The following is a 27,269-nucleotide window of genomic DNA, read 5'->3' on the forward strand; positions in this document are numbered from 1 at the left end:
GAGTAGGCCATGCTCTACTTTGCAGTGTGAATTTTCAAATGGATAAAGTGGAAGTACATTTTAGCAGCTTGCTTGTATGTAAGCAGATAATTAAGCTTAATATTTTGAAGCTGGTATTTAAACAAATGTCCTAAGCTCAGTCATCCTCCTTGTAAATGTGTTCTTGCAAAAATTCGGCATAGGCTGCTCTTGTTTAGAGCTAACAATTTGTCCCCTTTGGAGTGTATCGAGCATTGGTCCGAATCATGAGTTTTCAGGTCAGTCCTGCCTGTTGTTTACTATTACCCTCAAAATGTGCCTAAGCCGCCAAAAATGGACCTACAGCGACTATTATACCCCTATAGTGTAGTGGGACAGTGGTCTAGATTTTTGCTTGTGACCAACAAATGCACTTTGTGTTGATGTGTGGGTGTCAACAAACATTTATATATGCGATGATTTAATTTTAATCGTGGTTTGTCATGGATGTTAGCAGACCAGAAGATAATGTGCTTAAATGTAACACACAGTGTTGTGCTTATTTTATGTATTCATTTTATGTATACACTAGCCACGTTACCTGTCTCAGACAGATAATAGTAAAAATTTAAAAACTATATTATACAGTATCTGTTGCCCTCTGGGTACCTTTGGCGCCTTTCTTCTGTATCCTTGTGAGTCTTTCAACCCACTTTCTTGTAAAGCCTGCTTCTCAGACTTTTATCATTTCAAGGCCCCTTGTTTGCCTCCTGTCTTCTTTTACACTTCAGAGTTTGATGGTGTGTCTGTGTGTGTGTCTTCTTATGCCTTTCAACCTCCTCTCATGTCTTATACTTCCTTTTTTGGTCAAGTCACTGAAGCCAAACTCACCAGTCAGATTGCTCTACCTGACCAAACACACACACCTTAGCAGGCATTAATTATATAAAGAATGGGTCCATTTGTATGCGTTTGTTATTATTATAGAAAACTAGACAAGCCTTGATAACATTTACTATTAATTGTCTGTTGCAAATTATTAGAGAGAAACTTTACAGTTTTATATTCAGTCTTAACACGGTGCAGTTGCTAAGTATGCTTTATAAGAAAGTCTGGGTTAAAGGAGATTAATTTTTACAAATAAAAAACCTCTTACTTAGAGTGGTCAACTTTCAGTTTGTTCCAGTTAATTCAAATGAAACACAATTATGCACACATCCTCTTGGTTGCCCATTGAACATTATAAATCTGTAGCAAATCATCTCTGTTAATGTTTTGACATCTTCAGCAGTGTTGAAGATTTTGGTGTCATGCAAATCTATCAGGTGTCTGAGAAAACTTTGTTTTCCTGAACATTTGAGTTGTGTACCTCCTTGAGGGAGGTTGCTTATTGTTCTGGTGTACTTTGCTAACTACGGAATTAGCCTTCATATGTAATTTTCAAAGCCTTTGCCCCTTACAGGTGGTCCGTATGGTAATGCGTCACCATGAGGAGTTGCGTCAAAAAGAAGAGAAAGCTAAAAGGGATGAGCAGGCCAAGCTTCGGCGGATTGCCTCCTCCATTGCCAAGGAGGTTAAGACCTTTTGGTCCAATGTTGAAAAGGTAAGGTTGAGTTGTGAATACAAAGCCCTGGGGGTCAGATTACTAATAGATTGGTGTTGTGATTTTGTTTTTGACTGATGGCCATCTGTGTTTTCAATGCCTAGGTTGTCCAGTTCAAGCAACAGTCACGTCTGGAGGAGAAGCGAAAGAAGGCTTTGGATTTACAGCTTGACTTCATTGTGGGCCAGACTGAGAAATATTCAGACCTTCTGAGTCAGTCTTTAAATGAAACCGTCTCCGTTAACAGAGCTAGAAGATCCTCTTCCTTGAAGGACTCCTACCCCAGTTCTTTGTCTTCTAGTCAGCCCCCTTCTGATGGTGAGTGTGCTGCAGTTGTCCTGTTTTAGCCGTATTTTTGGATGAAGAGAGTAAACTTTACTAGAGTTAAGAAACTGCTGATAAAGGAAATCTGTGCAAATGCTGGGCTTGATTTTGATGTTTAACAGGAGAATTTCATCCCCAGTGTATCAACAAATGGGAAAATTGTAATGGGGGGTGTTTACTGAGTTAGTGATTTCATCATAGGTTGATAGGATTGCATCATGGACTGCCTGATTTATCTTTGTGTGTACTAAATGTATTCAATGACATTTTTTCGCCGGCTACTGAAAAAAAAATCTCCTTAAATTTTTTTAATAAAACTTCAAATATTATTCATTATATCACTGTCACATGCATAATGACAGTGTTTTAATTTAAACAAATGCTTTTGAGAAGTCAATCAAAATGACACCTTTTATTGGCTAACTAAAAAGATTACAATATGCAAGCTTTCAAGGCAACTTGGGCCCCTTCTTCAGGCGAGATTGTAATTGTTTTGTCCAAAACATCTTTTTGTTAGATTTGTAACATTTGCTTTTGTAAAATGTATGCATCAGTATGTGGAGGAGACATTAACTAGTTAAAGGCCAATTTTGGTATTTTTTTTTTTCAAATTGCAATTATTTCTTCACAATCATGATATAAAGTTGTCACATAATTGCGTTCTAAAATGAAGCTTTTTTTTTTTTTTTAATACCATAAGTACCTTCCAGCCCCACTGTAAGCTGCAAGAACAACAAGATAGGAATTTTTTAAAATGTACTACTAATCATTTTTACTAAAATGTACTTCTGTAATAACTTCGACCTCAAAAAAAACTTGCCCTTTAATAACACTTGAGAAGAGTAATATTAAATGAACAAGTCCTTTTATATTCAGGTTTCAAATGTCACACACCTGATGTTTTAATTTTACAAATCTTGCCCTCCAGTTTGTAGATTTGCCCAACTTTAAGGCTTCCTTTTGTGAAATCAAACTTGTCCATCTAAGATTTAATAAATTCCTATAAAAACAGTCCTCCTTGTGTTGTTTTTCGGCTCTACCTCACATCGGACTTTGTTATTGCTTATTCTTGTGCGTCATGGGACATCTCTGTCTATAACATAAAAATTCAAGCCCTTTCCAGCATTTTCGATATTTAGGATAGTTATTGAAAACAAATAATCTAGTATTGTGAGTCACATCCCTGCACGGAAGTGTGTGAGGTTGGTGCCCTGTCTAAGGCAAAACTAACCTTGGAGTGGATCAAGAATACTCTAAAGAATGAATATCCTACAATGGCCCAGACAAGTCAAATGAGAAGTATGTGACTGTTTGTGTTGTACACCGATGTCCTGTGGCTATCGTGAACAGTTTAGAGTAAAGCTCCTTGGAAAAATGGACCAAAATCACTTCCATGCAGTATATACTTACGTCAAAAGACTTAAAGCTGTTATTGTTGCAAAAGGAAACTCTAAAAATATTAGTGTTTTAAATGAATGTTGATTAAAAGAGATTTTGTTTAACTTAGTCAAATTTAGTTTTCAGAAATATCTTAACAGCATTTCAGTAAAATTAGAGAAGTGGTCTAGGGTCCAAATACTTTTCCAAGACACCACACTGACATACACATATGTGTAAGCATGCTGAGCTGAACCCATCTAGTTATTTCTGAGTGTGCTTAATTATGCTGTGTCTCTTAAAGGAGTGTTTTATACTTTGTTTTGTTAAGGTAATTGCATTTCTGCCATTATTGTCTTTTATTCATGTACCTTGCAGAATTTGTACCACATACATATAAAGAAATACATATCAAAATAAAAATTTTGATATTTTCAGTGAAAGGGTGTGTGGTGTGGCTAAACATAACTGTTAGTTTTGCGTATGGCATATTTCCTGTTGTTTAAATGTTTTTCTGTTGCAGATGGAGACTTTGAACCCCATGATGAGGAGGATGATGAGGAGACAATTGAGGTTGAAGAACAGGAGGAGGGTAATGATGCGGAGGCCCATTTGCGGGAAATTGAGCTGCTAAAACAGGAGGGGGAACTGCCTTTGGAGCAGCTGCTTCAGACACTACCAGCAGGCGTATTGGAAGATTCCTCTGGCAGCGATGAAGAAGTTGAAGAGGATGATGATGCAGATGAGAGTGAAGAGGAAGATGAGAGGCAGCAAAGCCAGCTCCCCAATAACTTGAAAGTATGCCTATTTCTTAGCCCTTCTATAGCCTATATATATATATATATATATATATATATATATATATATAATAAAATGCACATTTTCTTTGTATTCTTCAGCAAAACAAGCTGCAAACCTCTGGTAACGAGATATCTGTTCATGGACATAACTGTGAAGAAGAAGAAGACGAAGAGTTTACAGCCAATGAGGAAGAAGGTTGGTAACTGAATTTTTACAGAGAGCAATTTTTTGAAAAACGAACTTTTCACAGAAATGCAACTTTTTCTGTTTCTTATTAAAATATTGAGGATAAAAAATTCAAGTAGTTACGTGGTGGTGTTGTGCAGTATACTGGTACTAAAAAAAGTGCAAACTACCCAATTTTTAAAACCATACTAATGCCAGCATTATACAAAATTTTGGTAACCTTACTACTGGGGCTCAAGGGAGAACCTGGTTGTTGAAGCATAATTTGTATATTGGTGTGCCCAAAACACAGTGGGAATGGAGAGGCCTTCCTGGACTGCAGAGCCAGCAGTGTGAGGAGCACTAAATTATGTGTCTCCCTGTTGCTGAGGTCTGTTAGCCTGTGAGAATGGCCAATGGTGAGCATCAGACAAACCCAGGGGATAGTGTGGCCGTTGGGGTGCGTTTGACCCAAGTGAGTGGAGTGCGGTGGAGCTGGGCATAGTTGTTCATTATTTGCTTGGGTGCCAAAGCTGAAACTTTACTATTGATTTTATGAGCAAAAATTGAAAATTCTTTGAGTTTTTGTGCTTTTATTTAGCTCTGTTTTATGTTTTTTTTTTAAACATTTTAATTGCATTTGTGTCTAAGGATGAACCACAACTATTGCATTTGTTTTTTTTTATTTTAATATAGTTATTTAATGAATGGGAAAAAATATTGGGCAAAGTTTAATTTTCATATAAGTGAAAAAGGATGTAGAAAAGTAGATTAATGACTGATTTTAAAAAAAATATGGCCATGACATGTGTAAGAAGTTTTTAAAACTGAGGTTGTAAAGCAGCTGTGGTTAAACCCCATTATTACCGTTTTTAGAATGTACTACCAAAGCACTTTTCTTCCATTTTGTTGCATCAGATTTGACCACATTATTCAGTTCATTCTTTTAAAGTAATTTTCCATTTACAACCTTGGGGTACTTAAAACAGTAATTCATGATACAGTATTAGTTAATGAAAATACAATTCTAAGCAAACCAACACAAGATAACCAGGAAGTGTTTCGTACATTCTTTCAAATTTTACCCAAGCATGCATTTTAAGTTGGTAATTCACTTTATTGTGTAGGCTGCTAAGTCACTTCTAATTATATTAGACAGTTAAAGGAGTTTAACATTGGCTCTAGAGTAAACTGGGAGGCAATGCAGTTCTTGCTTTTGAGTGTTGAATTAACTCCATATTGTGTATTGAATTAACAAGACCAGTAAGTGTAGATATTAAGAGTCTGATGGTCTATTTTAAGTAGTCATTTCTGCTTGATCCAAGCTAACTTACTTTTTTTTAACCATCCAAGGTTTATAATGTCTTTTTTACATCACTGTGCTATAATTAAAGTAACAATTTGATGTAAATGATGAATACACCGTAGCTGGTTGCCTTCTGCAAAAAAATTTGTTTCTACATTTATGAGTTAGGTCTGCTCCTGTCAATATATAATGAGAAAGAAGTGGTCTTGTACCATATCCTACTGCAGGGTGGATTAAGGCGGGCGGTATCGTTTTTAGATGTCTGCACATATTGGAAATGATTTGTTAATTAAGTGACTGAATATACAGCTAAATTCAGATCCTGCATAATAATGAGCAATAGTGTTTAAAGCTGCCCATAAATCTAAACCCAGTTACATTTTCTAAAACGGAGAAAATAGAGAAGTCGTCATGTAGAATTAGGGCTGGGCGGTATGACCAAAATTCTATATCACAGAATATTTCAAAATTATACCAGTTTCACAGTATTCAACGGTATTTTTTTCCCATGCATGAGTGGATGTTAACCACATTTTCCACTGCAATTACTGCAGTAGACTGGCTAAGAGTAACCTATTCCACTGTCATGAGAATTGTACATTGTACAAAAAAAATTTCAATGTGCACACACATGTTAATACAGGTTTGCATGGCTCCATAAAGTGATAGTTTTCAAGGGGGTGGCACTAATGAAAAGAAGGAATCACATTGCATGACAGTTGCAGTCAAAATATAGAACCTTTTTATTGAACAAATTTTGCAAACAACTTAAACTATAATTTTGAAAACATATTTTTAACCATCCAAAGAGGCATTTAGACTTAGTAAAATATCCAGAGGTGCTTGTCAAAAGTTGTATTACACTCAACATGTCTTAGAAAAAGGAATAAAGAGTAAATATTTTTTGTAAACCATCTACACTTTCTGTTAATGTTATCAATCTCTGTCCACTGACACATTCGCTATATGGATTATAACAGGGCTGGTTATCTCGATCCACTGCTTGCTTTTTTGTCGTAGGCAGTACCTCTAGCAAATGCGTCTACCAGTAACGCCTGACTCGAGTGTCCTCTAGCTTTTTCAGTTTTACCTGAGGACATGGAGGGTGCCAATCTTAGTTCCATACATTCATGGTACTCCAAAGCATGTTTGTGGCTAAGGTGGTGCAGCACATTGCTCGTGTTGCTGCCTCCGGCGACAACTTTAGCTCCACAGCATTTGCAGAAAATAGTTATTTGGTCCACATCCGACCACTTAAAACCAAAATCTCCAGACAACAGACACAGCTCCTTTTTTCGGCAAAAGTTCTTCTGTGTCATCATGTTCAACTTTATCGTCTGCTACAGTTTCAGTTTCAGAATGTTTTCTGTCCATTTTCACCACTCAATACCTCCACTAACACATGTACTCCGTTGCATGCGTGTTTAGTGGTGTAGCAGTGAAAAAGGTCCCCCCTTAAACATTTTCCCGCTGCGCCACGTTCCGAACGTTGTTTAGGCTATTTAAACCGATATTGCAGTATAAGAAAAATCCATATCATAACAAAAATTAAAAACGGTTTTCGGTATGAACCGGTATACCTCCCAGCACTATGTAGAACCTTCAAGGACTGCACAAAATCAGGTTTTTTGCTTCATTAAATGGCTCTTCAGGAGAGTGTGTTATCAAAAGTACTTCTACTCCATTCTTTCAAAATCAACATTTTCTGGCGTCTACTATATTGTGACATCTGATGCAGTGAAATGAAAATTTCTATGGAAAAGTGTTTGAATTCTGTTAAATTTAATCTTTTCACTTACTACATTTTTGTCCTCACTATTTCCATCATAGCCAGTACACTAAGTACATTTGCAAATCTACAGTCCCCTTCCAAAAATATTGGAACAGCAAGGCCAATTAATTTGTTTTTGCTGTGCACTTGAAGACATTTTTGTGTGAGATCAAGAGATAAATGTGAGAAGAGAGATCTGAGTTTCAGCATTTACTCCCTGGTATTTACATCTAGATATGTTAAGCACATAGCAGATAACACATTTTATGACAAACCACCCAGTTTTTCAAGTGAGCAAAAGTATTGTAACAGATTTTTTTTTTCCCAACTAAATTAAAGTCAGAAATACTTCATATTTGGTTGCAGATCCCTTGCTTGCAATACCTGCAGCAAGCCCACTACCTATAGACCCCACCAAATTTCTTGTTTCTTCATTAGTTATGCCTTTCCAGGCTTTTACCACAGCATGCTTTAGTTGTTGTCTGTTTTGTGGGGTTTCTTCCTTCAGTTTTCTCTTTCAGTCGGGTTAAGATCTGGGGCCTCATGTATAAACGGTGCGGATGCACAAAAATGTTGTGTAAGCCCGTTTCCATGCTAAAATCGTGATGTATAAAACCTAAACTTGACATAAAGACATGCACGTTTTCATGGTAGCTCCAACCTCAGCATACGCAAGTACTCCGCTCAACTTTGCAAACTGGCGGCACCCAGCATCAAAGCAGTGGTTTCCCTTTCTTTTTAGATCCATGTCCCTGACACGGCTTTATCATATGTCACAGAAATTAACCGCATATTGTTCATTAGTTTAAGACATCTGATTGTAATTAACCTGTAACAATATAATGGTCCATGGAATGGCCAGACTATTCCAAATACCATAACTGCTTTAGCGTTGTTACTCTCACTGCACCTTCTTCTTTCAGCTGCTCCCGTTAAGGGTTGCCACAGCGGATCATCTTTTTCCATATTACTCTCACTGCACCACTCGGAGTATTTATGCCACTGCATCTGAGTGGGGAATCATAGATCTACAACAGCTGATCAGAAAGAGAATTATCAATATACAGCATCAAGCACACATTGCCTCAGCCATGCTGTCTATTTGAACTGCCCCTATATGACAAACGCTTCAGAGCCTTTCCTGTACGAACCTCGCAGTTCAGAAACCGTTTCCTCCCAAGAGCTATAAACGCACTCGATCAGTCCAAGTGCACCTGGTAGAACTGTTTGTACTTATAAGTACAATTACCTCACTGTAAACTTGAGACACAGTTATATTGCACAGCCTGCGCCACTTTATAAAGCACGTATTTACATATGTTGACAATATCATTTTTAAGATGAAATGCAGCAAAATGTTTATTACATTATACAGATAAAATATTAACATCATTTAAATCTATATCCTTTTTAATAAAATCCCTGTGTGCGTCCGTGTGTGTCTTCTGGCGAAGTGCGCATGCGTGGGGCATAGTGCGATGCTTCAAAGGCCGCCTGACGCGTCACACAAGACAGAGAGGGTGAGACCTATAAAATATCGCTCGGTCGATCCAATCGGATTTCGGTAAATGAGGTAAGACCTAAAACATAACGCACGAAAAATCCAATAGGGTACTGAGACGCGGAGACCAGCTTCCCCAAAGAGGTGGGATTAGTGTTTGTTGTCGTGCAACTGTTCACTCTGAGGATGTCAGATTTGCGATTAACAAACTTGGACCGGTAAAGTGTTTTCCTAAATATACAAATTTTCATGATATTACAATAGGATGACTTTTAAAAGTAGATTTATTTTCGCGCACATAAAATCCGTTGCTGGGGAGACGCCATACATACAATAATCAGCTGCATGCCAGCACAGATTAAAATACTTGCTGGAGAGACGTATTACTGTGAGAGAAAATTAAAGGCACACAATATAGTGACTCATATTACAGACACATACAAGCCAGTGTTACTGTAACAGAAAATAGACGGTCCTTTGCCATTTAATATAGACTGTTCCTACTAATGTTTATGCACTACTATTCTAGCGCCCGTTATTGTAACGGGCTTAATGTCTAGTTGTTAATAAAGATGTGAGGACCCAGTGTCGCAGCAGTAGCAATGAGCTGGTGCCCCGATTTTTCCTGCCTCGCGCTGTATTCTTGCTGGGGCTAGCGCGACACTGGAAAGATAGATGGATAGAATAATTAAACACGTACTACGAAGATATTTCAATGATCCTTAAATGTTTTGAAGAATCGGTGTTCTAAGCTTACAGATGGCTTAACATCTATTACAGAGCTGATTGTGTGGTGATTGGTTACTTGGAGAAAGAAAAGGAAGGACAGGAATTGGGGGTTAGTACGTTTGAAAGAGACAGTACTGCTGCAATAAATTATTTCAGCAAAGTTCGCGCACGCCGCAGCAAGCATCTTGCGGTAGGCAGGAACAATCTGTGGACAAGGCGCCAGCTCGTCACTATCACTATGCCACTGTGTTCCCATGTTTAATACATGCTTTAATTGATATGAATACTGAAATGATATCAAGTATACATCTCAGTATTTTAATTATTCAGAGAGCTGTAATATCACAAATGTAATGGATTATGTGTCCATGTCGGAAGAAGAGAAAGCCCGTTTAAGAAGCACATAGTGATTCACACACACAGAGCACATAGAAGAATACATACAAAACAAAGCATTTAATGTGCTACTTTAGCTACGATGGGATTTGAGAAATTAGTAAATTAAACGATTTAAAGATGAAGTTTATGATGTTCTACTTTAATGACAAAATAAACTACGTGATTAAAGTGGAAATTTCGAGAATAAAGTTGGCATTTCGAGGTTTTTTTCTCACTGTGTCCCTATTTATTTATTTTTTTTCTCTCTGTACCCTAATAAGCTTTCATACAGTCATGGCCGAAATTATTGGCACCCCTGGAATTTTCCCAGAAAATGCACCATTTCTCCCAGAAAATTGTTTCAATTACAAATGTTTTGGTATACACGTTTATTTCCTTTGTGTGCATTGGAACAACACAAAAAAAACAGAAAAAAAAAGCCAAATCTGACATAATTTCACACAAAAGTCAAAAACCAGGCTGGACAAAATTATTGGCACCCTCACCTTAATATTTGGTTGCACGCCCTTTGGGAAAAATAACTGAAATCCAGCGCTTCCTATAACCATCAACAAGCTTGTTACACCTCTCAACTGGAATTTCCGATCACTCTTCTTTTGCAAACTGCTCAAGGTCTCTCAGATTTGAAGGGCGCCTTTTCCCAAGAGCAATTTTGAGATCTCTCCGTAAGTGTTCAATCAGATTTAGATCCGGACTCATTGCTGGCCACTTCAGAACTCTCCAGCACTTTGTCTTCAACCATTTCTGGGTGCTTTTAGAGGTATGTTTGGGGTCATTGTCCTGCTGGAACACCCATGACCTCTGACGCAGACCCAGCTTTCTGACACTGGGCCCTACATTGCGCCTCAATATCTTTTGGTAGTCTTCAGATTTCATGATGCCTTGCACACAGTCAAGGCATCCAGTGCCAGAGGCAGCTAAACATCCCCAAAACATCTTAGAACCTCCACCATGTTTGACTGTAGGTACTGTGTTCTTTTCTTCGTAGGCCTCATTTCGTTTTCTGTAAACAGTAGAATGATGAGCTTTACCAAAAAGCTCCACCTTGGTCTCATCTGTCCACAAGATGTTCGCCCAAAAGGATTTTGGCTTCCTCAAGTACATTTTGGCAAACTCCAGTCTGGCTTTTTTATGTTTCTGTGTCAGCAGTGGGGTCCTCCTGGCTCTCCTGCCATAGTGTTTCATTTCGTTCAGATGTCAACGGATAGTTCGAGCTGACACTGTTGCACCCTGAGTCTGCAGAACAGCTTGAATATGTTTTGAAGTTGATTGGCGTTGTTTATCCACCATTCAGACTATCCTTCGTTGCAGTCTTTTATCAGTTTTTCTCTTCCATCCACGTCCAAGGAGATTAGCTACAGTGCCATGTGTTGTGAACTTCTTGATCATGTTGCGCACAGTGAACAAAGGAACATGAAGATCTCTGGAGATGGACTTGTAACCTTGAGATCGATATTTTTCCACAATTTTTGTTCTCAAGTCCTCAGACAATTCTCTGCTCTTCTTTCTGTTCTCCATGTTTAGTGTGGCACACTCAGACACACAACAGAAAGGTGGAGTCAACTGTTTTCCATTTTAACTGCCTTCAGGTGTGATTGCTGTATTACCAGCACCTGTTTCTTGCCACAGGTGAGTTCAAACGAGCATCATATGCTTGAAATAAAACGATTTACCCACAATTTTGAAAAGGTGCCAATAATTTTGTCCGGCCCATTTTTGGAGTTCTGTGTGACATGATGTCAGATTTGGCTTTTTTTCTGTGTTTTCATGTTGTTCCAATGCACATAAAGGAAATAAACATGTATACCAAAACATTTGTAATTGCATCAATTTTCTGGGAGAAATGATGCATTTTCTGGGAAAATTCCAGGGGTGCCGATTAATTTCGGCCATGACTGTATGACACTCAGATGGTGGGCTATGACTCGCACAGTGCCCGAAATAAAAAAAGAAGTTGTCAGATATCAAAGTCGCCGTGAGAAGGTGACTTTGAACTTGAACTTTCGAGTTTCTCCACCACTGTCACTTGATCAGCTTCCTTTTGTTGTTTATATCACTATTTAAACCAACAAATAATACATTTTTCTTTGCTTCCACTTGGTATTCGCTGAACTATTATTTTCCCCATGCTTTTGCCATTGTCTTTTCACAGAACGCTGAGCTTAAGGGCTATTTATATTGATTTGCATATTCAAAGGGGCATAATTCTTGGAGGAGTTGGGATGGGACAGCAGGTACGTGCGTTACTTTTCACGCTGACTGGGGTTTATGTAGCGGAAGAACGTGGAAGTCGGCGAATGCACAGATTTATGCATCTGGATTTTTTTGTGCGTACGAACATTTCCGCTTTTGTCCGTACACCATGTTATAGTGTGAATTCTACGCACGGCGTTATGCATGAGGCCCCTGGTGATTGACTTGGCCAGTCCAAAACCTTCCATTTTTTTCTGCCCGATGAAGTCCTTTGTTGAGGTGACAGTGTGATTTGGATCATTGTTCTGCTGCATAATAAAGTTCCTCCCGATTAGTTTGGATATGCCTCCCCAGACCATCACTGACCCACCATCAAACCAGTCATGCTGAACGACGTTACAGGAAGCGTAACGTTCTCCACGGTTTCTCCTGACCCTTTCTCATCTGTCATATGTGCTCAGGGTGTCATCTGTGAGAAGCACAGGGTGCAAGTGATAGACCTGCCAATTCTGGTATTCTATGGCAAATGCCAATCGAGCTCCACAGTGCCCACTAGAGGACGTCGGGCCCACAGGCCACCCTCTTGAAGTCTTTTTCTGATTGTTTGGTAAGAGCCATTCACACCAGTGGTCTGCCTGCTGGAGGTCATTTTGTAGGCTTTGGCAATGCTCATCCTATTCCTCCTTGCCCAAAAGAGCAGATGGTGGTCAGTCCTGTTGATGTGTTAAGAACCTTCTCCTAGAGTAACTGCCTGTCTCCTGGAATCTCCTCCATGCCCTTGAGACTGTGCTGGGAGACACAGCAAACCTTCTGGCAATGACACGTATTGATGTGCCTTCCATCCTGGAGAAGTTTGGACTACCTGTGCAACCAAACTCTGTAGTGTCCAGGTACGGCCTCATGCTACCAGTAGTGACACTGACCGTAGCCAAATGCAAAATGAGTGGGAAAATGTCAGTGGCCTCCACCTGTTAAACCATTAATTTCATTTACACCAAAGCAGCTGAAACTGATTAACAAAAGCCCCTCTGCTGCTTAACTGACCAGATCAATAGCCCACAAGTTTTATTGACTTGATGCTGTACTCTTATTAAAAAGTGTTCCTTTAATTTTTTTGAGCAGTATATTTGGACTCCATACTTTGGTTGTTAGGCAAATAGTATACATGCCCAGACTGATGAGCATCTACTATATGTGTCCCCACACACTCCTCCGTTTTACTGATAATGTTCTTTAGTGTGAGATGCTGACCAGCTTTCCTACAGTCATGTGTGTTTGCACCTCTCCTCTTATCGCATGTCACATCTTAAATATCGCTGGTTGGCTCATTTGATTGGCTACAACTCTGTCATTGCTCCACCTGATTCTGCTTTACCTTGATAGAAATAAGTAACCCCAGGTTTATAATTTCTCACATCTGCACATTTCTGTATATTGTGTGCGTTTTACCTCGTCTTTTTCTTTCAAGCCACATATTTAGAACCAGTTCTTCTTACTCATTTTCGTGGTTATAAAAATAGACCTGCAGTCACTCGATATGAATATAGTTTGTCTTGTATTTTTCACATTTATGTGTTTTAAAAACTTAAATCTCAAGTTGAATTACTTTTTGTGTAGTACACAATCAAAATGAAAGGTGAAAAAAATGAACATGAGTTGCACTTGATCAGCAGCCCAGGTTAACTGTCTCATAATCTGGCCCACTAACTTGGAGCATAACCCACATTCACGTTATCTTTCTCAGCTGAAGATGAGGAAGAAACCATTGCCGCACAGGAAGAAGTCGAAGGCGAGATGAACCATGCAGAAGAGATTGAAGATCTCCTCCAGGAGGGTAAGTACGCCTCTTTATTCACTGCTCTCGCTGAGCAACCTAGTTGTGCTTACAACATGACGTTTTAATCGCAGGTGAGATGAGCTATGACCAGCTCCTACAGAAATATGCAGGGGCTTATGCAGATGAATTTGAGGTACCAGAGTCTGATGGGTCTCGACAGAGCTCTGAGGAAGATGAATCCTTACCAGATGAGGATGAGGAGGAGGAAGAAGAAGAGGAGGAGGAAGATGAAGTTGTGGAGGATCAGGATGAGAACAGTCACTTCTCAGGTAGCTGAATATGTCACTTGCATGGTGCAGCCCTTTATTCCATAGCCATTTACAGGACCTGTCTATTGCCCCTTCCTGTAGGCACGTTAGAGGTTGAAGAGAGTGATGAAGATAGCAATGGTGACATTGGTGTAGAGTACCTTTTGAAGTCTGACCAGACTCCCCCTCAGCTTGCTAGGGCTAATGATAAAGGAGATGAACAACAGGATCTTGTCAAGAGCTCACCAACAAGGCCTAAGAAAGAGATCACAGACATTGCTGCTGCTGCTGAGAGCCTTCAGCCCAAAGGTTATACCTTGGCCACTGCACAGGTAGCAAGCCTTTACAGAATATGGGAAGTGGTATACTCGTGTTTCCCATTTTGTCTTTATTTAATGTGTTTTTTGTTCTCCATATTCCAGGTTAAAACCCCCATCCCCTTCCTGCTATGTGGCACTTTGCGAGAATACCAGCATATTGGACTTGACTGGCTGGTCACCATGTATGAGAAGAAACTAAATGGCATCCTTGCCGATGAAATGGGTCTTGGAAAGACCATCCAGACTATTTCGCTTCTTGCTCATCTTGCCTGTGAAAAAGGTAGGTTCAGAGGGATTTAGACGTACCCCCTAAAAATTCCATAAGAAGCCCATTTATGTGACTGATGGCTCTTTGTTTAGGCAACTGGGGTCCTCATCTAATCATCGTGCCTACCAGTGTGATGCTTAACTGGGAGATGGAGTTTAAGAGATGGTGTCCAGGCTTCAAGATTCTTACTTACTATGGGGCCCAGAAGGAGCGGAAACTGAAGAGACAGGTGTGTGTGTGTGTGTGTGTGTGTGTGTTAGTACCCAAAGGGCTAAGTGATTTGCTTGACCTTATTTGGTGCGACATTGTTAACTCTGGTTTCCTCCTTAGGGTTGGACAAAGCCTAACGCGTTCCATGTTTGCATCACCTCATACAAACTGGTACTGCAAGACCATCAAGCCTTTCGGCGCAAGAACTGGAAATACCTAATACTGGATGAGGCTCAGAACATTAAAAACTTCAAATCCCAACGCTGGCAAAGCCTCCTCAACTTCAACAGGTGGGTTAGTCCTACTTGATGCTAGGTGAATTATTTTGTTGTGCTGCTGCTTTCCAGTTGACCACTACCCTACTCTTCTCTTCTGTAGTCAGCGTAGGCTCCTCTTGACTGGAACCCCTCTGCAGAACAGCCTGATGGAACTCTGGTCCCTGATGCACTTTCTTATGCCTCATGTCTTTCAATCACACCGTGAATTTAAAGAGTGGTTTAGCAACCCACTGACAGGCATGATTGAAGGGAGCCAGGAGTACAATGAGAACCTTATCAAGAGGCTACATAAGGTAGGGTGAGAGATTTCATATCGACCCCTTCAACATCAAGACCTACCTGATGAAGGTACTCACTATCTAAACTTTTTTTTTTCCCCCCCTAGGTACTCCGTCCTTTTCTGTTGCGCAGGGTTAAGGTAGATGTGGAGAAGCAGATGCCAAAGAAGTATGAGCATGTGATCCAATGCCGATTGTCCAAGAGACAGCGGTACCTGTATGATGACTTCATGGCACAAGCCTCGTAAGTATGCATGTCCTTGAGCAAGTGTGTGTATGTGGCTTGTTTTTCATGATGATGATCTTTCACCTTGTGTAACTCCTAGGACACGTGAGACCTTAGCTAGTGGCCACTTCATGAGTGTCATCAACATTCTGATGCAGCTGCGTAAAGTGTGCAATCACCCCAATCTGTTTGATCCACGGCCCATACACTCTCCTTTCATCACAGAAGGCATCTGCTACACGACAGCCTCACTAGTACTGCGAGCGCTTGAGCCAGACCCCATGAAGGTTTGTTAGGGCAGACGTAATGTTTGTATTACTTTCTTAGTTTGAGTCCCTGACAAAAATGTTCGTTGCCTCATGCAGCGTGTGGACCTGGGAATTTTTGATCTTATCAACCTGGAGCCTCGTGTATCTCACTATGAGACTGATGTCTTCCTACCTCGGAAAAAAGTCACTCGGCGACTCATTGAAGAAATTGTGGACTCGCCTGACCCTCCACCTCGGCCTAAACCTGTGAAGATGAAAGTCAACAGGTATCACTTTGTTTGCCTTTGTCCTTATCTAGTTGTGCTTCTCCAGGTTGACTTAAGCTTAAACAAATACTTTTGTTCTACAGGATGTTCCAGCCAATGCCCAAAACGGATGGTCGCACGGTTGTGTTGGTTAATAGTCCCAGACCAGCTCCTCCTCCTCCTCCTCCTCCTCCTCCTCCACCCCTTCCACCTGCTCCTACTGCTATCGCTACTCCTACCAGCACTCCTCCTCCTCCTCCTCCCCCCACTGCCGTTGTGCCAGAAATTGCTTCGACTTCATCTTTAAATATGCCTCTTCTCACTACTACCCCTATAGCTCCAGTTCCTCCTCCTCCTCCTTCTGCACCCTCTCTTGTTACGCTTCCTCTTCCCCACACTGTACCAGTTCTTCAGCCTCCCCCCTCAACATCTCTTTCTCAGACTTCCCCAACACCTCCTTCATTTGGTTTGCCAGCAGGACAGTCGGTAGCCCCAACAATTTCAAATACCTGCCTCAACCAGAGCACAGTCACGCCTATCTTGGCTGCACCCCTACCGACACAGCTACATGGTGAGTTTGTAATGCCGTGTGAAGTAAAGTTGGATTGTTGTATGGGGATGCTGAGTGGGATACTGACTTTACTTTTCTTGCAGCTGCCTCTTCATCCCTGTCTGTGCCATTTAGCACCCCTCGCCCAACCCCTGTAGCACCTTCAGCAGCCCCCAGCGCAATTGCTCCAGCAGTGAATCCTGCTCCTCAGTTGCCTGTGCTGGCTATCCGACCTCCAGTAGGCACTGCTACTCTAAACCCAGGTGCAGTGAGTGCTGTGATGAAGCCAGTAACGGTGTCGTCGCCTAGTGCTCCCTCACCACAGATGGGAACTTTGACCAGCTACGCTGTGCCCAACGCCTCTTCTGGAGCAGTGACACAGCGGGTTCTCCTTTCACCAGACATGCAGGCTCGCTTACCTTGTGAGTTCAAGCATTGTGTCAGAGGGTGTATTTGTGGGTCAGTATTATGGGTAACTGGTCATTCAACTTCCTAATAGGATCCAGCCTTAGATTGGTAGAAGGTGCTGAGGACACTCTCTCCTTTGTGACCTACAACACGATAATATTGCAGCTCCTGTACCATAGGAAGTGAGCACATGGGTGGGCAGCTGTCTTGACGCATCTTTCTCATACTCTTCATTCTGCAGCTGGAGAAGTTGTGAGCATTGCTCAGCTCGCCTCCCTAGCTAGTCGTCCCGTTCAGACAGCACAGGGCAGTAAGCCTGTGACGTTCCAGATCCAGGGCAATAAGCTGACCTTGTCTGGAGCACAGCTGCATCAGGTTACAGTGGCAAGTCAGCCACGACAGGTCCAAGGTGAGGAGTTTTATGCCGTTTTCTTGGTACTCTCACTATTCATGGCCTTTTTCATTTCTTTTCACCTTTTTCTTTCTTTCTTCCTTAGGGAATGTTGTGCACCTTGTGTCTGCTGGCCCACACCTCATCAGTCAGCCCACTCAAATGGCTTTGATACAAGCTGTGACCCAGCAGAGCACTAGCCAGTCAGCAGCAGGGCAGCCTTCTGGCTCCAGTGGTGCTACACCAGCTGCAGCTTCCACTACCATGACACTGCCTCTTACTTCGCCACAGGGTTTGTCCTGTTTCTGTTTATTTATTTATTTATTTATTTATGTATTTATTTATTTTGGCCGCTGGATTATGAAGAGGCTGGCTTGCTGTTCTCATGTCAGACCTATCACTGTGGCCACATAGCATATTGTCTTCCAAGGCTGTTGTTGGTTTCTTTATTAAGTGGGCTTACAACCTTTCAAGGAGACAACAAATACCGCAGAGGGCAACCATCTTGCCATCTTAAATTGTTGCAGGTATAATGGTTTGTTTCTTTTGTAAAGGCATCAAGATTTCCATCATTTTGAACTTTCTTATAGGGTCATCTTCTGTGATAACCAGCTCAGGCATTGTGAAGATTGTGGTACGGCAAGCTCCCAAAGACGGACTCCCCACCTTAGCAGTACAGCCATCTCCCCGAACATCTCCAGCTCTAACTGCCATGGCACCTTCTCCAGGTCCTTCAAGTGCCTCGTGTGCTCAGCCTAAGCTACAACCCCCTCTAGCACAAATCAGACCTGCTGTCACCCCTGCAGTTGTTCCTCAGGCTGTACCTTCCACTGCTGTATTGCGCCTACCAGGACAGATTAACACACAACCAACTCCAAATGTTCGGGCTCAGGCAGCTGTGCCATCTGGCACAGTCAATGCAGTTGTGAGCACAGGCATAGTCCATTCTGCAGTTTCAATGCCATCACAGTGTCCTGTTTCTGTGAGACCTCCAGTGCCCATAAAGGCACAGCAACCTGTTGTGCCAACAGTCCGGACCACCGTTCCACCTGCTCAGACACTCAGTCCTGTCTTTGCCCCTTCCACTTCAGTGTCCTCACAACACACAATTCCGCCAGTAACGAGGAGTGTCCAAAGCTCAGCACAAGTTCCGCCACAGCCTGTGCGACCATCCCCTGCTCCCCAGGTGGTTGTGGTCACTCAGCCTCAGCCTCCGCCTCCAGCTCGGAATAATACCCCAACTCCCCCACCTGGACGGTCTATGCTTAGAGTTCTACAGAGTCCAGGAACCTCCAGTGAGCCAGGTGAGTTCTGGAATAACATTAGAGTTCTAAGTGTCTGTAGCCAAATGGTTTCTCATTGTGAGTGCCAGCTGGCATGTAGCAGCATGATTTCACTAGTATCTTCATAAGAGTTGTTACTTCTGATGTACTTTGACGCTTTCCCAGCATCTTTTACATTTCTAAATGATTCTGTATGCTCGAGTCCTGTTTTGAGGGATTTTTGTAGTAGATTTTCATGGAGTCTTTCTTCCTTGTTTCAGGTCTCAGACTGACCGTTCGTGATGACAATAATGAGATCATCACTCTTCGCTCGGTTGACCGCACATCTTGCTATACACCCCTGGCTGCCTCGCTGACTTCGCACAGAGTTCGTCCCCAGCCTCCACCACCTCCACGTTCACCCTTCTACATGGTAAGCTTTTAACTTGTGATGTGGCTTGCATGCGAGTCATGCAGTGCTGAAGCTGACTGGCAGAATCATGGGAGCTGTATCTTTGTCCCCCTTTAGTCTTGCTTGGACAAGAACAAGAAGCAGCAGCGCAAGGAACGGCTGGACCGAATCATCCTTGTTAATGAGCATCACTGTGGAGCAACGCCCATTTACGGGGCAGAGGTTCTACGGCTTTGTTCCTTCATTGACATCCCATCAGCTTCACCTGCTAGTGGCGAGTGGCACAAAGCTGGTTACTCTAATTGTTTGGCTGCACAGATGCCACTGGACTCTTACCGACCAGTACAATTCTGGGAGCAGACCGTTGCACTCAGTGAGGCCATCTGCAACCCACTACAAAGGATAGAGGAGCTTGCTGGTGTCATTGATAGGTGAAGATCTAGACGTAGCCAGTTTTAAGAAACAAAATCAAAACCGTGTCTTTGGTTCCATGTGCTTTTTGATTTATCCTACCCTGTCTCTCTCTCTTTCAGGTTTATTTTCACTATACCTCCTGTGGAGGCACCTGCCATCACTATGCATGCCTCTCACGCACCACCTTCGCTCCTGCATGATCAGGCCATGTTCCGCCAGAGGCTGCGAATAGATCTCTCTCCACGTACTGCATGCTTACACCGCGTTGTCTGCAATATGAGGACGCAGTTCCCTGACCTCCGGCTCATCCAGTATGATTGCGGTGAGTGTGCTTTTTAAGTTATTTTGGAGTCTGCCTGTGCCGACGTCAGGCTGTACGATACTAGTCCATAGACTTGATGAGTGATGTGCTTGAATATAAGGAACCTTTATAGGAAATTGGACTTCCACATAGAAAAATTTCCCCCCGATTTCCTCATTGTTTTTATCCTGTTTGTGTTCTTGTCTCCACCAAGACCTAATAACACCTAAGTGTCAGTTGATCAAAACAAATGGCTGCTTCTCAGACAGTGGAACATGTTCGTATGCAGTTATTTGTATGCACCTGATAATTAGATTTCTTTCTGCTGATGAAATACGTGCTGTTTGGGTTCATGTTAGACTGCTGACTGCTTGTTGATATGTTTCTACCTTGTGATGGACTGGCTGTTCCTGACCTTGTGCAGTTGGACAGTTAATTTAAGATATGCATTTCTCTGTGATCACAGGAAAGCTCCAGACACTCCATGTGCTCCTGCGTCAGCTGAAGAGCAACGGTCATCGTGTTCTCATCTTCACTCAGATGACACGTATGCTGGATGTACTGGAACAGTTCCTAAACTACCATGGACACATTTATCTTCGACTGGATGGCAGTACACGTGTAGAGCAGAGACAGGTGTGACAGTCCTACCAATTTGCTTAAATCCTGGCTCATGTCATCCACTCTAATCCTTGTATTGCTTTTCCTGTCACCTTTGGGAATTATTCTTTATTTTGTCTTATAGACTTAATGTCATGTGGAAGTCATGACCTTAAATGAGTCTTGTTGTGTTTACTTTGTCTTCTTGGGGTCTGCACCTACAAGTTCCATTTGGTCAGACCCTAATGCAGCATTTACATTATTACTTTTAGCAGTTAGCACAACAGTACTGTAAAATTCCATTTTTAAAACTGCACAGTACCAGCATTTCTTTCATTTTTGGTACTGGAGCTATTTTAGCGCACCTCTCACTCAGATGATTAGTAGCATCGTCCCAATTGACGGTCCTCCTACCAACTGCTCTTCAGTAAAGTATATGCATAAAGTCTAGCTCACTTTACCAAGGGGGGCACCCCGGTCAGTTAATATATATATTAACCCTTTAACCGCCAACTCCCTAAATATTCCCCATGCCAGGAGAAATCTGAACAATTTTCGTTTGTTTAGTTTACATTTATTCAAGCAGTATTTACCTGCTGAAATACCTGCTGAAATGTTTCAAATAAATGGTCAATCAAAGGACGTAGCTTGAACAAGCGGTCACGGTTTGGATCTTTCATATCTGGCACAGATAACGGGCAGCAGTCCAGTTGAGATGCTGGGGATACACCCACTCATCGCCATCATCCAATGCGTCGTCATTCACAGTATCATGCAGCGCACGTTGCTGATCATCATTGTCGCTAAAATCTTCTTCAGAACTGCTACAATCATGATCAGAATTATTGTCCAAAATCGCCTGCAAAACCTCACTTGAAGCCAGTTTACGTTTCACAGCCATATTCACAGCTTTCACTTTCGAATCACATCACGTGAGCGGCCAATACAACCGGAGAGTTGTCGAAATACAACGTAGTAATAATACCCACGCCAAACTGTCAGTTATACTACGCGCCAGGCATTCACATAACCACAGGCAAATGTGCCGGATAATTCCGGCAGTAAGGCGTCAGCAATAACGCTACAATGCCGGATATATCCGGCAGGGGGCGGTTAAGGGGTTAATGTAAATACGCTTGAGTCTCCAAGGAAGACACCCAAGATGCTCCTGACCAGGTCCTTGTATTGATTTGCGAAATGGGGCAAGGGAAGGAGGCACACAAGTGAGTGCTTAGGAAGGAAGGCCGCTGTGAGCCCCTCTATGACGAGTTCTATTAATTGCTTCAGTATTGAGTTGCAGTCTCTGATATCCGTGTTGTTACTGAAGTAAAAATTTTTGTGCAAAATATCAGGTACATTGCCATTGCATATCAGGGTTATGTATTTCTGTACTTACCTGAACAGATGCAGCGCTATCGTCTCTAAGTTGTCCCGTCTGTTTTACATTCTAGTTGCTTAAAACCTTGGGGTTTAGTTTGATGGGTAATGTTGTAAGGAAGGTTACCTGAGGCTACTGGAGTGATGGCACCAACTAAATTTTGAAGTGAAACGTAGCCTATGGTGTTCCCCTGTACAAATGAGGAAACTGTGCAGAATGTGGTGGTAATAAATGGTATTGCATACTGGACAAACAAACAGTGGTACCAAGTGCTGCTCAGTGTGGGGGCTCAGACTAAATTTTGGAATGAAACATACCCTAAAGTCTGTGTGCAAAATTTGTCAGGTGTTTAACCGTTCAAACAAGACAAATACATACACAAGAAAGCATAATAGAAATGAAGCACCAGTGAAGCAGAACAATTGTGGGTTACCACTTAAAGGGCACTTGTATGTTTGGGTGTTCCCCTACCAACTTAACTTCTTCCACATTATTTTTTATTAATTTTATTTAGTTTGTGTGGCTCATTAGCTCCTAGGTACAGGATGAATGAATAGTTCGGAGTTTCAGTGCTCTGATGAAATTGCATGATGGTACGTTGTTTTCCTGTCTTCCCTCTAATTTTTTGACCCCACACATTCTTCTTCCTTTCCCCTCCCCAACTGTTGCAGGCCCTTATGGAGCGCTTCAATGCAGACAAGCGCATTTTTTGCTTCATTTTGTCGACTCGTAGTGGTGGTGTAGGAGTTAACCTGACGGGGGCAGACACCGTGGTCTTCTATGACAGCGACTGGAACCCTACCATGGATGCCCAGGCGCAGGACCGCTGCCACAGAATTGGCCAAACACGAGATGTGCACATTTATAGGTGAGAGGGGTGGTTTGGTGACTTTATGGGTGGACAGGGAATTTTTTTTGGTAATGTTACATATTTGGAGAGAGAGGCACCACCATACTGTTTCTGAGAGGCAAATCATTGTATCTACTCATTTTAGAGGACTAGCTGTTCCGTTAATCCACAGTATTGTAAATAGTTTTTGGAGGGCGGTAGTAAGGGCAGATTTTCATTCAACCAGTTCCTGTCTTTAGAGGATCTACTGTCTGTAAACAAAGAAACATAAAGAAACTGTGGATGAGAACAAGCTCTTCAGCCTAAGAGCTGAACAGGTTCTGGTTTGAAGATCCTCGAGGCACCATCATCTATGTCACCTGCTAAATTATTCCATGTATCTGCAGATGTCTCTGTGAAGAAATATATCCTATGATGATGTGTGAAACTTGCCCTTTACCAGCTATTAAAAGTGCACCTTCATTGTGGTTCTTTCTATGGTTCTTTTCTCACTTGTTGAACCTTCTAAATTGCAGGTTGATTAGTGAACGTACGGTGGAGGAGAACATTTTAAAGAAGGCCAACCAGAAAAGAATGCTAGGGGATATGGCCATAGAGGGTGGCAACTTCACCACCGCCTTCTTCAAGCAGGTATGTAGCTCTTGGGCAGAAATGATGCGTAGATGAGAGCCACCATCAAATTCGGTGTTCTTTTGTTATGGCAAATTTGGTGCTCGGCACATATATGTGGGAAAGGTGAAGTCACAGGTGAAAAAGACTGGCGCATTTCCACTTTAAATCTGGGTGGTTTTATTGTGGCTTCTTTTTCCTCATTTTGCTAATTTTCTCTTGACAGCAAACAATAAGGGAGTTGTTTGACATGACTGGAGAAGAGAGGAAAGATGCAGAGCAGCAGGTCCAAGCATCTGTCAGATCTGAAGATGAGGAATCGATCTCGTCAAAGCAGGCTTCCATACTGGAACAGGTCTGTGGGGGTAAAAAAAAAAAAAAAAACGGATACTTTGTGTAAATTGTAGGAGACGGGCCATCATCGATGTTACTGTCTGATTTTATTTACTACTTGCAGGCACTTTGCAAAGCAGAGGATGAGGAAGATATTAAGGCTGCTTCTCAGGCAAAGGCTGAGCAGGTAGCTGAGCTGGCAGAGTTCAATGAGAACATACCACTGGAGGATGGTGAAGGACCTGGGCGTGAGGAGGAAGAGGAGCTATCAAAGGCTGAACAGGAGATTGCTGCCCTTGTGGAACAGGTATGCACACAGAACTACAAGTAAAATTCATATTGTGAGTCCTGCAATCCAAAAATGAGTACAGGTAGGTCCACAGTCTGAATGAAGATCCGTGTATGAGGACTGTGGTGATTACCCACCTCCTCCCATAATAGTCCAGATGTGCTGCTCACACTTATCGTAAATCAGTACATTGCCAGTCACCATTAGCTATTGAAATGTTCCTTTATTAGTTGTCGTCTTCCCAGTTAAAGGTGGCTAGAAGTTGTAGGCAAAAAGTTTTTATGATTGTCTGAACTCCACAATCAAAAATGAATGCATTTTACTGAGGGGATGATAAATGCCTTTATTACTGAAAAGAAATATGTTGTCATTTTTAAGGTAACCTTCTCTAGCTCAGTATGTTTAGATCAAGTGCCTCCCTCAGCAATACTTGGGAGCAAGGTAGGAAAAAGCTGAATTCATTGGAGGGGCTACTCGCAGAATTACCAGTTACACCAGTTCCCTTCGTGTCTTTGGAGATGTATAGAAAAACATAGAAGGAATGTGCAAAAGTGAGCACACACAGTGACCAAGATTTGAACCTTGGGTATTGCATCAAACAGATAGCACTGTTGACTACTTTTCCACTGTACCCCCAATATTATAATTTCCCCCTCATCATCTGTATAAGCTACAGTGAAGGTGCCGTGTTTATACATCTTGTTTCAGTCTTTACAGTAGCTTTTTGTTGACTGTTGCACAAGTGCACGGTTGGTCAGAATGTTAATTTTTTACAGGAAAAATTGTGTTTAAAAAAAAAAAAAAATGAATATTCAGTCAGTCAGTCAGTACCCTAACACAGGGTCACGGGGGTCTGCTGAAGCCAATCCCAGCCAGCAATATTCACTGTTAACTATTTTACAAGATTGCAATAATATGAACAGCACAGATAATGCTGCAGTTGTCGTCCAGGACTGGCAGCTCATTTAAAATAGCGTTGCTTGTGGAGAAATCATTTTGTGTTCTCTCGGATTGTGAAACTAAATCAAACTTTTCCATGCAGCAGTTGTTGCAAACCAAATTTCAAGAGGGACCCGTCGACTCTTTTCTTTAATGAGTATCAAAGCAGCTGTTGGAGGAGGAATCCATTTGAAAGGTCAAAAAGCACAGGGATTGTTGAACATGTCGGAGGGGCCTGTAGTTGTGATTCATTTGTAGTAAACATTGGTTATACTGCTGCTGTTTAACACTTGAAACTGACATTTTCCAACATCATGTACAGAGAATAAGAATTGGCAATCTATTGTAACAGTATTTTTTTAACCTCCCCATTGTTAATCTAAATGGTTCTGTTTAAGCAAAGTTTTAACTTTAAAATGAGTGTGATAAACAACCTCAGGAATTGAAACACAAATAGCACTAATCGTTCTGTCATTGCTACTGTGGTTTATTTTCAACAGCTTCGGCCTGGCCATCAGGTAAGGTGGTACTGCTGTGAGGTTTTCAGTTAAAACAGTATAGGGTGTAGTCTTTGGACAAAATGCTTACTTCTTAATGCTAAAGGCTTTTATACATTGAGTCATGCTCTAGGGCAGGGGTGTCGAACTCCAGGCCTGGAGGGCCGCAGTGGCTGCAGGTTTTCATTCTCGCCCTTTTCCTAATCGGTGACCAGTTTTCACTGCTAATTAACTCCTTTTCCCTTCATTTTAATCGCCCTGTTTTTAAGGAGTCAGTCCTCTGAATTGATTTGTTTCTTCATTAAATGGCAGCCAAACAGAAATGAGACGTGAAATGAGCCAACAGATGACCAGCTAATCTGGGATTTCAAACTCCAGCCAATTTCACTCCAGACAGTCTCTTAATGAGAAGCTGATTCTTGCTGTTAATTAAACTCGTTATTTAATTCAATGGCTTGTTGCTCCTCTCATTCTGCCACAGCAGACATTTCCAAATCTGTTGATTTTTCTGTTTTTTCTAAGAACAACGTCAAAATGTTTTGGTGACCTGAGAGATCAACCTTACTGAGACCTTCACCTTTCTTTATTTTCAGATATTGTGTGATGGGCACAGGAGAGCTGGTCATATGGTGGCTTGTTTGATGTCTCATTATTGTTTGGCTATTAATTAAGGAAAAAGAAACAATCAAGGGGCCTGAGTCAAGTTAATTAAAACTAAAGCAAAAGAAGTTAATTAGCAGTAAAAACGGCTCACTAATAAAGAAGATGGTTAGAATGAAAACATGCGGCCCTCGAGGACTGGAGTTTGACACCTGTGCTCTAGGGCTATTATAATAACTTCTCCACCTAACCTACGCTAATTTTGTTGCTGCATCTTCTGAATGTCTTCACGCTATGCATGGATATTACCAACAATACTTGAAAGCAAGTGTAGCCAAAATGTTGAGCTGGTACTGAAAAACAGTAAACACCCATGTTGGGCCACAGCCACCTTTGTAACGTATTGTTCAGATTGTGACATATTTGTGTAAATCGCTGCAGTTCCATTGTATAAACTCCAAACTGTTTAAAATGGTGTATATCCAGTGGTAGATATCAAAAGATATGCAGCTGTATGAACAAAGCTTGTCTTTTATGACACAAATGGATCTCTTTACCAGACAGCGCATATATATATATATAATATAAAATTTTTAATTTAAAAAAAAAAAAAACAAAACTTGCAACAAGACTCTTTCCCGGGGACGAGACGTGACCTTTTAAAGAGACATAGGCACACTTTCATGTCATACTTACAACCCTCAGGCACAAGTCCCATGATACACATGCAGAGCAGGTTAGAGATATTGGAAGTAGAAAAATTCAAAGGTCTCAAAATATAAGAGTAAAAAAAAAAAAAAAAAAAAAACACCTGTTACTTGTTTCCCAATGTACAGTATCACTGTTTTAAGAGGGGTTTCAGAGGAGCGGCCACATATCCTTGGGGGTGCGTTCAGCCCCCCTTTTCACAATGGCGCCTACCACTGGCAAAGTGGGAAGGGGTAGGCGAGCGAATTGCAGATCATGCATGAGGGCAGCAGCAGCACACCAGCAGCTCCTCGAGCAAAGGGGAGTAAAAAAAAAAAAAAAAAAAATGTATTTGTTTCCCTTTGTATCACCATATGTGTGTGTGTGTGTGTGTGTGTATATATATATATATATATACACATGGCATTTGTAGTCTGAATCAC

General features: G+C 41.6%; 1 protein-coding gene and 1 long non-coding RNA gene across 5 annotated transcripts in view; one reads left to right on the forward strand and one right to left on the reverse strand.

Annotated features, from left to right (window-relative positions):
* The window catches only part of srcap (Snf2-related CREBBP activator protein), a 58,795-nt gene that overhangs the window by 20,395 nt on the left and 11,131 nt on the right, over positions 1–27,269 (forward strand). For 3 of the 4 annotated variants that reach the window (XM_028814965.2, XM_051934698.1, XM_028814964.2), the window contains 27 exons: positions 1,421–1,561; positions 1,666–1,879; positions 3,786–4,060; positions 4,162–4,258; positions 13,872–13,961; positions 14,036–14,233; positions 14,315–14,544; positions 14,635–14,812; positions 14,893–15,029; positions 15,131–15,300; positions 15,389–15,581; positions 15,674–15,810; positions 15,893–16,079; positions 16,158–16,327; positions 16,411–16,877; positions 16,961–17,278; positions 17,506–17,673; positions 17,762–17,947; positions 18,246–18,959; positions 19,199–19,350; positions 19,447–19,760; positions 19,863–20,065; positions 20,511–20,680; positions 22,694–22,890; positions 23,388–23,502; positions 23,708–23,836; positions 23,939–24,121. In XM_028814965.2, the coding sequence (XP_028670798.1) occupies positions 1,421–1,561; positions 1,666–1,879; positions 3,786–4,060; positions 4,162–4,258; positions 13,872–13,961; positions 14,036–14,233; positions 14,315–14,544; positions 14,635–14,812; positions 14,893–15,029; positions 15,131–15,300; positions 15,389–15,581; positions 15,674–15,810; positions 15,893–16,079; positions 16,158–16,327; positions 16,411–16,877; positions 16,961–17,278; positions 17,506–17,673; positions 17,762–17,947; positions 18,246–18,959; positions 19,199–19,350; positions 19,447–19,760; positions 19,863–20,065; positions 20,511–20,680; positions 22,694–22,890; positions 23,388–23,502; positions 23,708–23,836; positions 23,939–24,121 (5,733 nt within the window). The remainder of the gene's footprint in view (positions 1–1,420; positions 1,562–1,665; positions 1,880–3,785; positions 4,061–4,161; positions 4,259–13,871; positions 13,962–14,035; positions 14,234–14,314; positions 14,545–14,634; positions 14,813–14,892; positions 15,030–15,130; positions 15,301–15,388; positions 15,582–15,673; positions 15,811–15,892; positions 16,080–16,157; positions 16,328–16,410; positions 16,878–16,960; positions 17,279–17,505; positions 17,674–17,761; positions 17,948–18,245; positions 18,960–19,198; positions 19,351–19,446; positions 19,761–19,862; positions 20,066–20,510; positions 20,681–22,693; positions 22,891–23,387; positions 23,503–23,707; positions 23,837–23,938; positions 24,122–27,269) is intronic. The other variant, XM_028814967.2, reaches the window with a different exon arrangement.
* LOC127529824 (uncharacterized) lies at positions 25,301–25,543 on the reverse strand. Its single transcript, XR_007936444.1, has 2 exons — positions 25,453–25,543; positions 25,301–25,406 (listed from the first exon to the last, which is right to left on the reverse strand). It is a non-coding gene; the product is annotated as an uncharacterized LOC127529824 (long non-coding RNA).

The sequence above is a fragment of the Erpetoichthys calabaricus genome, chromosome 12 (genome assembly GCF_900747795.2).
Source record: "Erpetoichthys calabaricus chromosome 12, fErpCal1.3, whole genome shotgun sequence".
NCBI classification, from domain to species: Eukaryota; Metazoa; Chordata; class Cladistia; order Polypteriformes; family Polypteridae; genus Erpetoichthys; species Erpetoichthys calabaricus.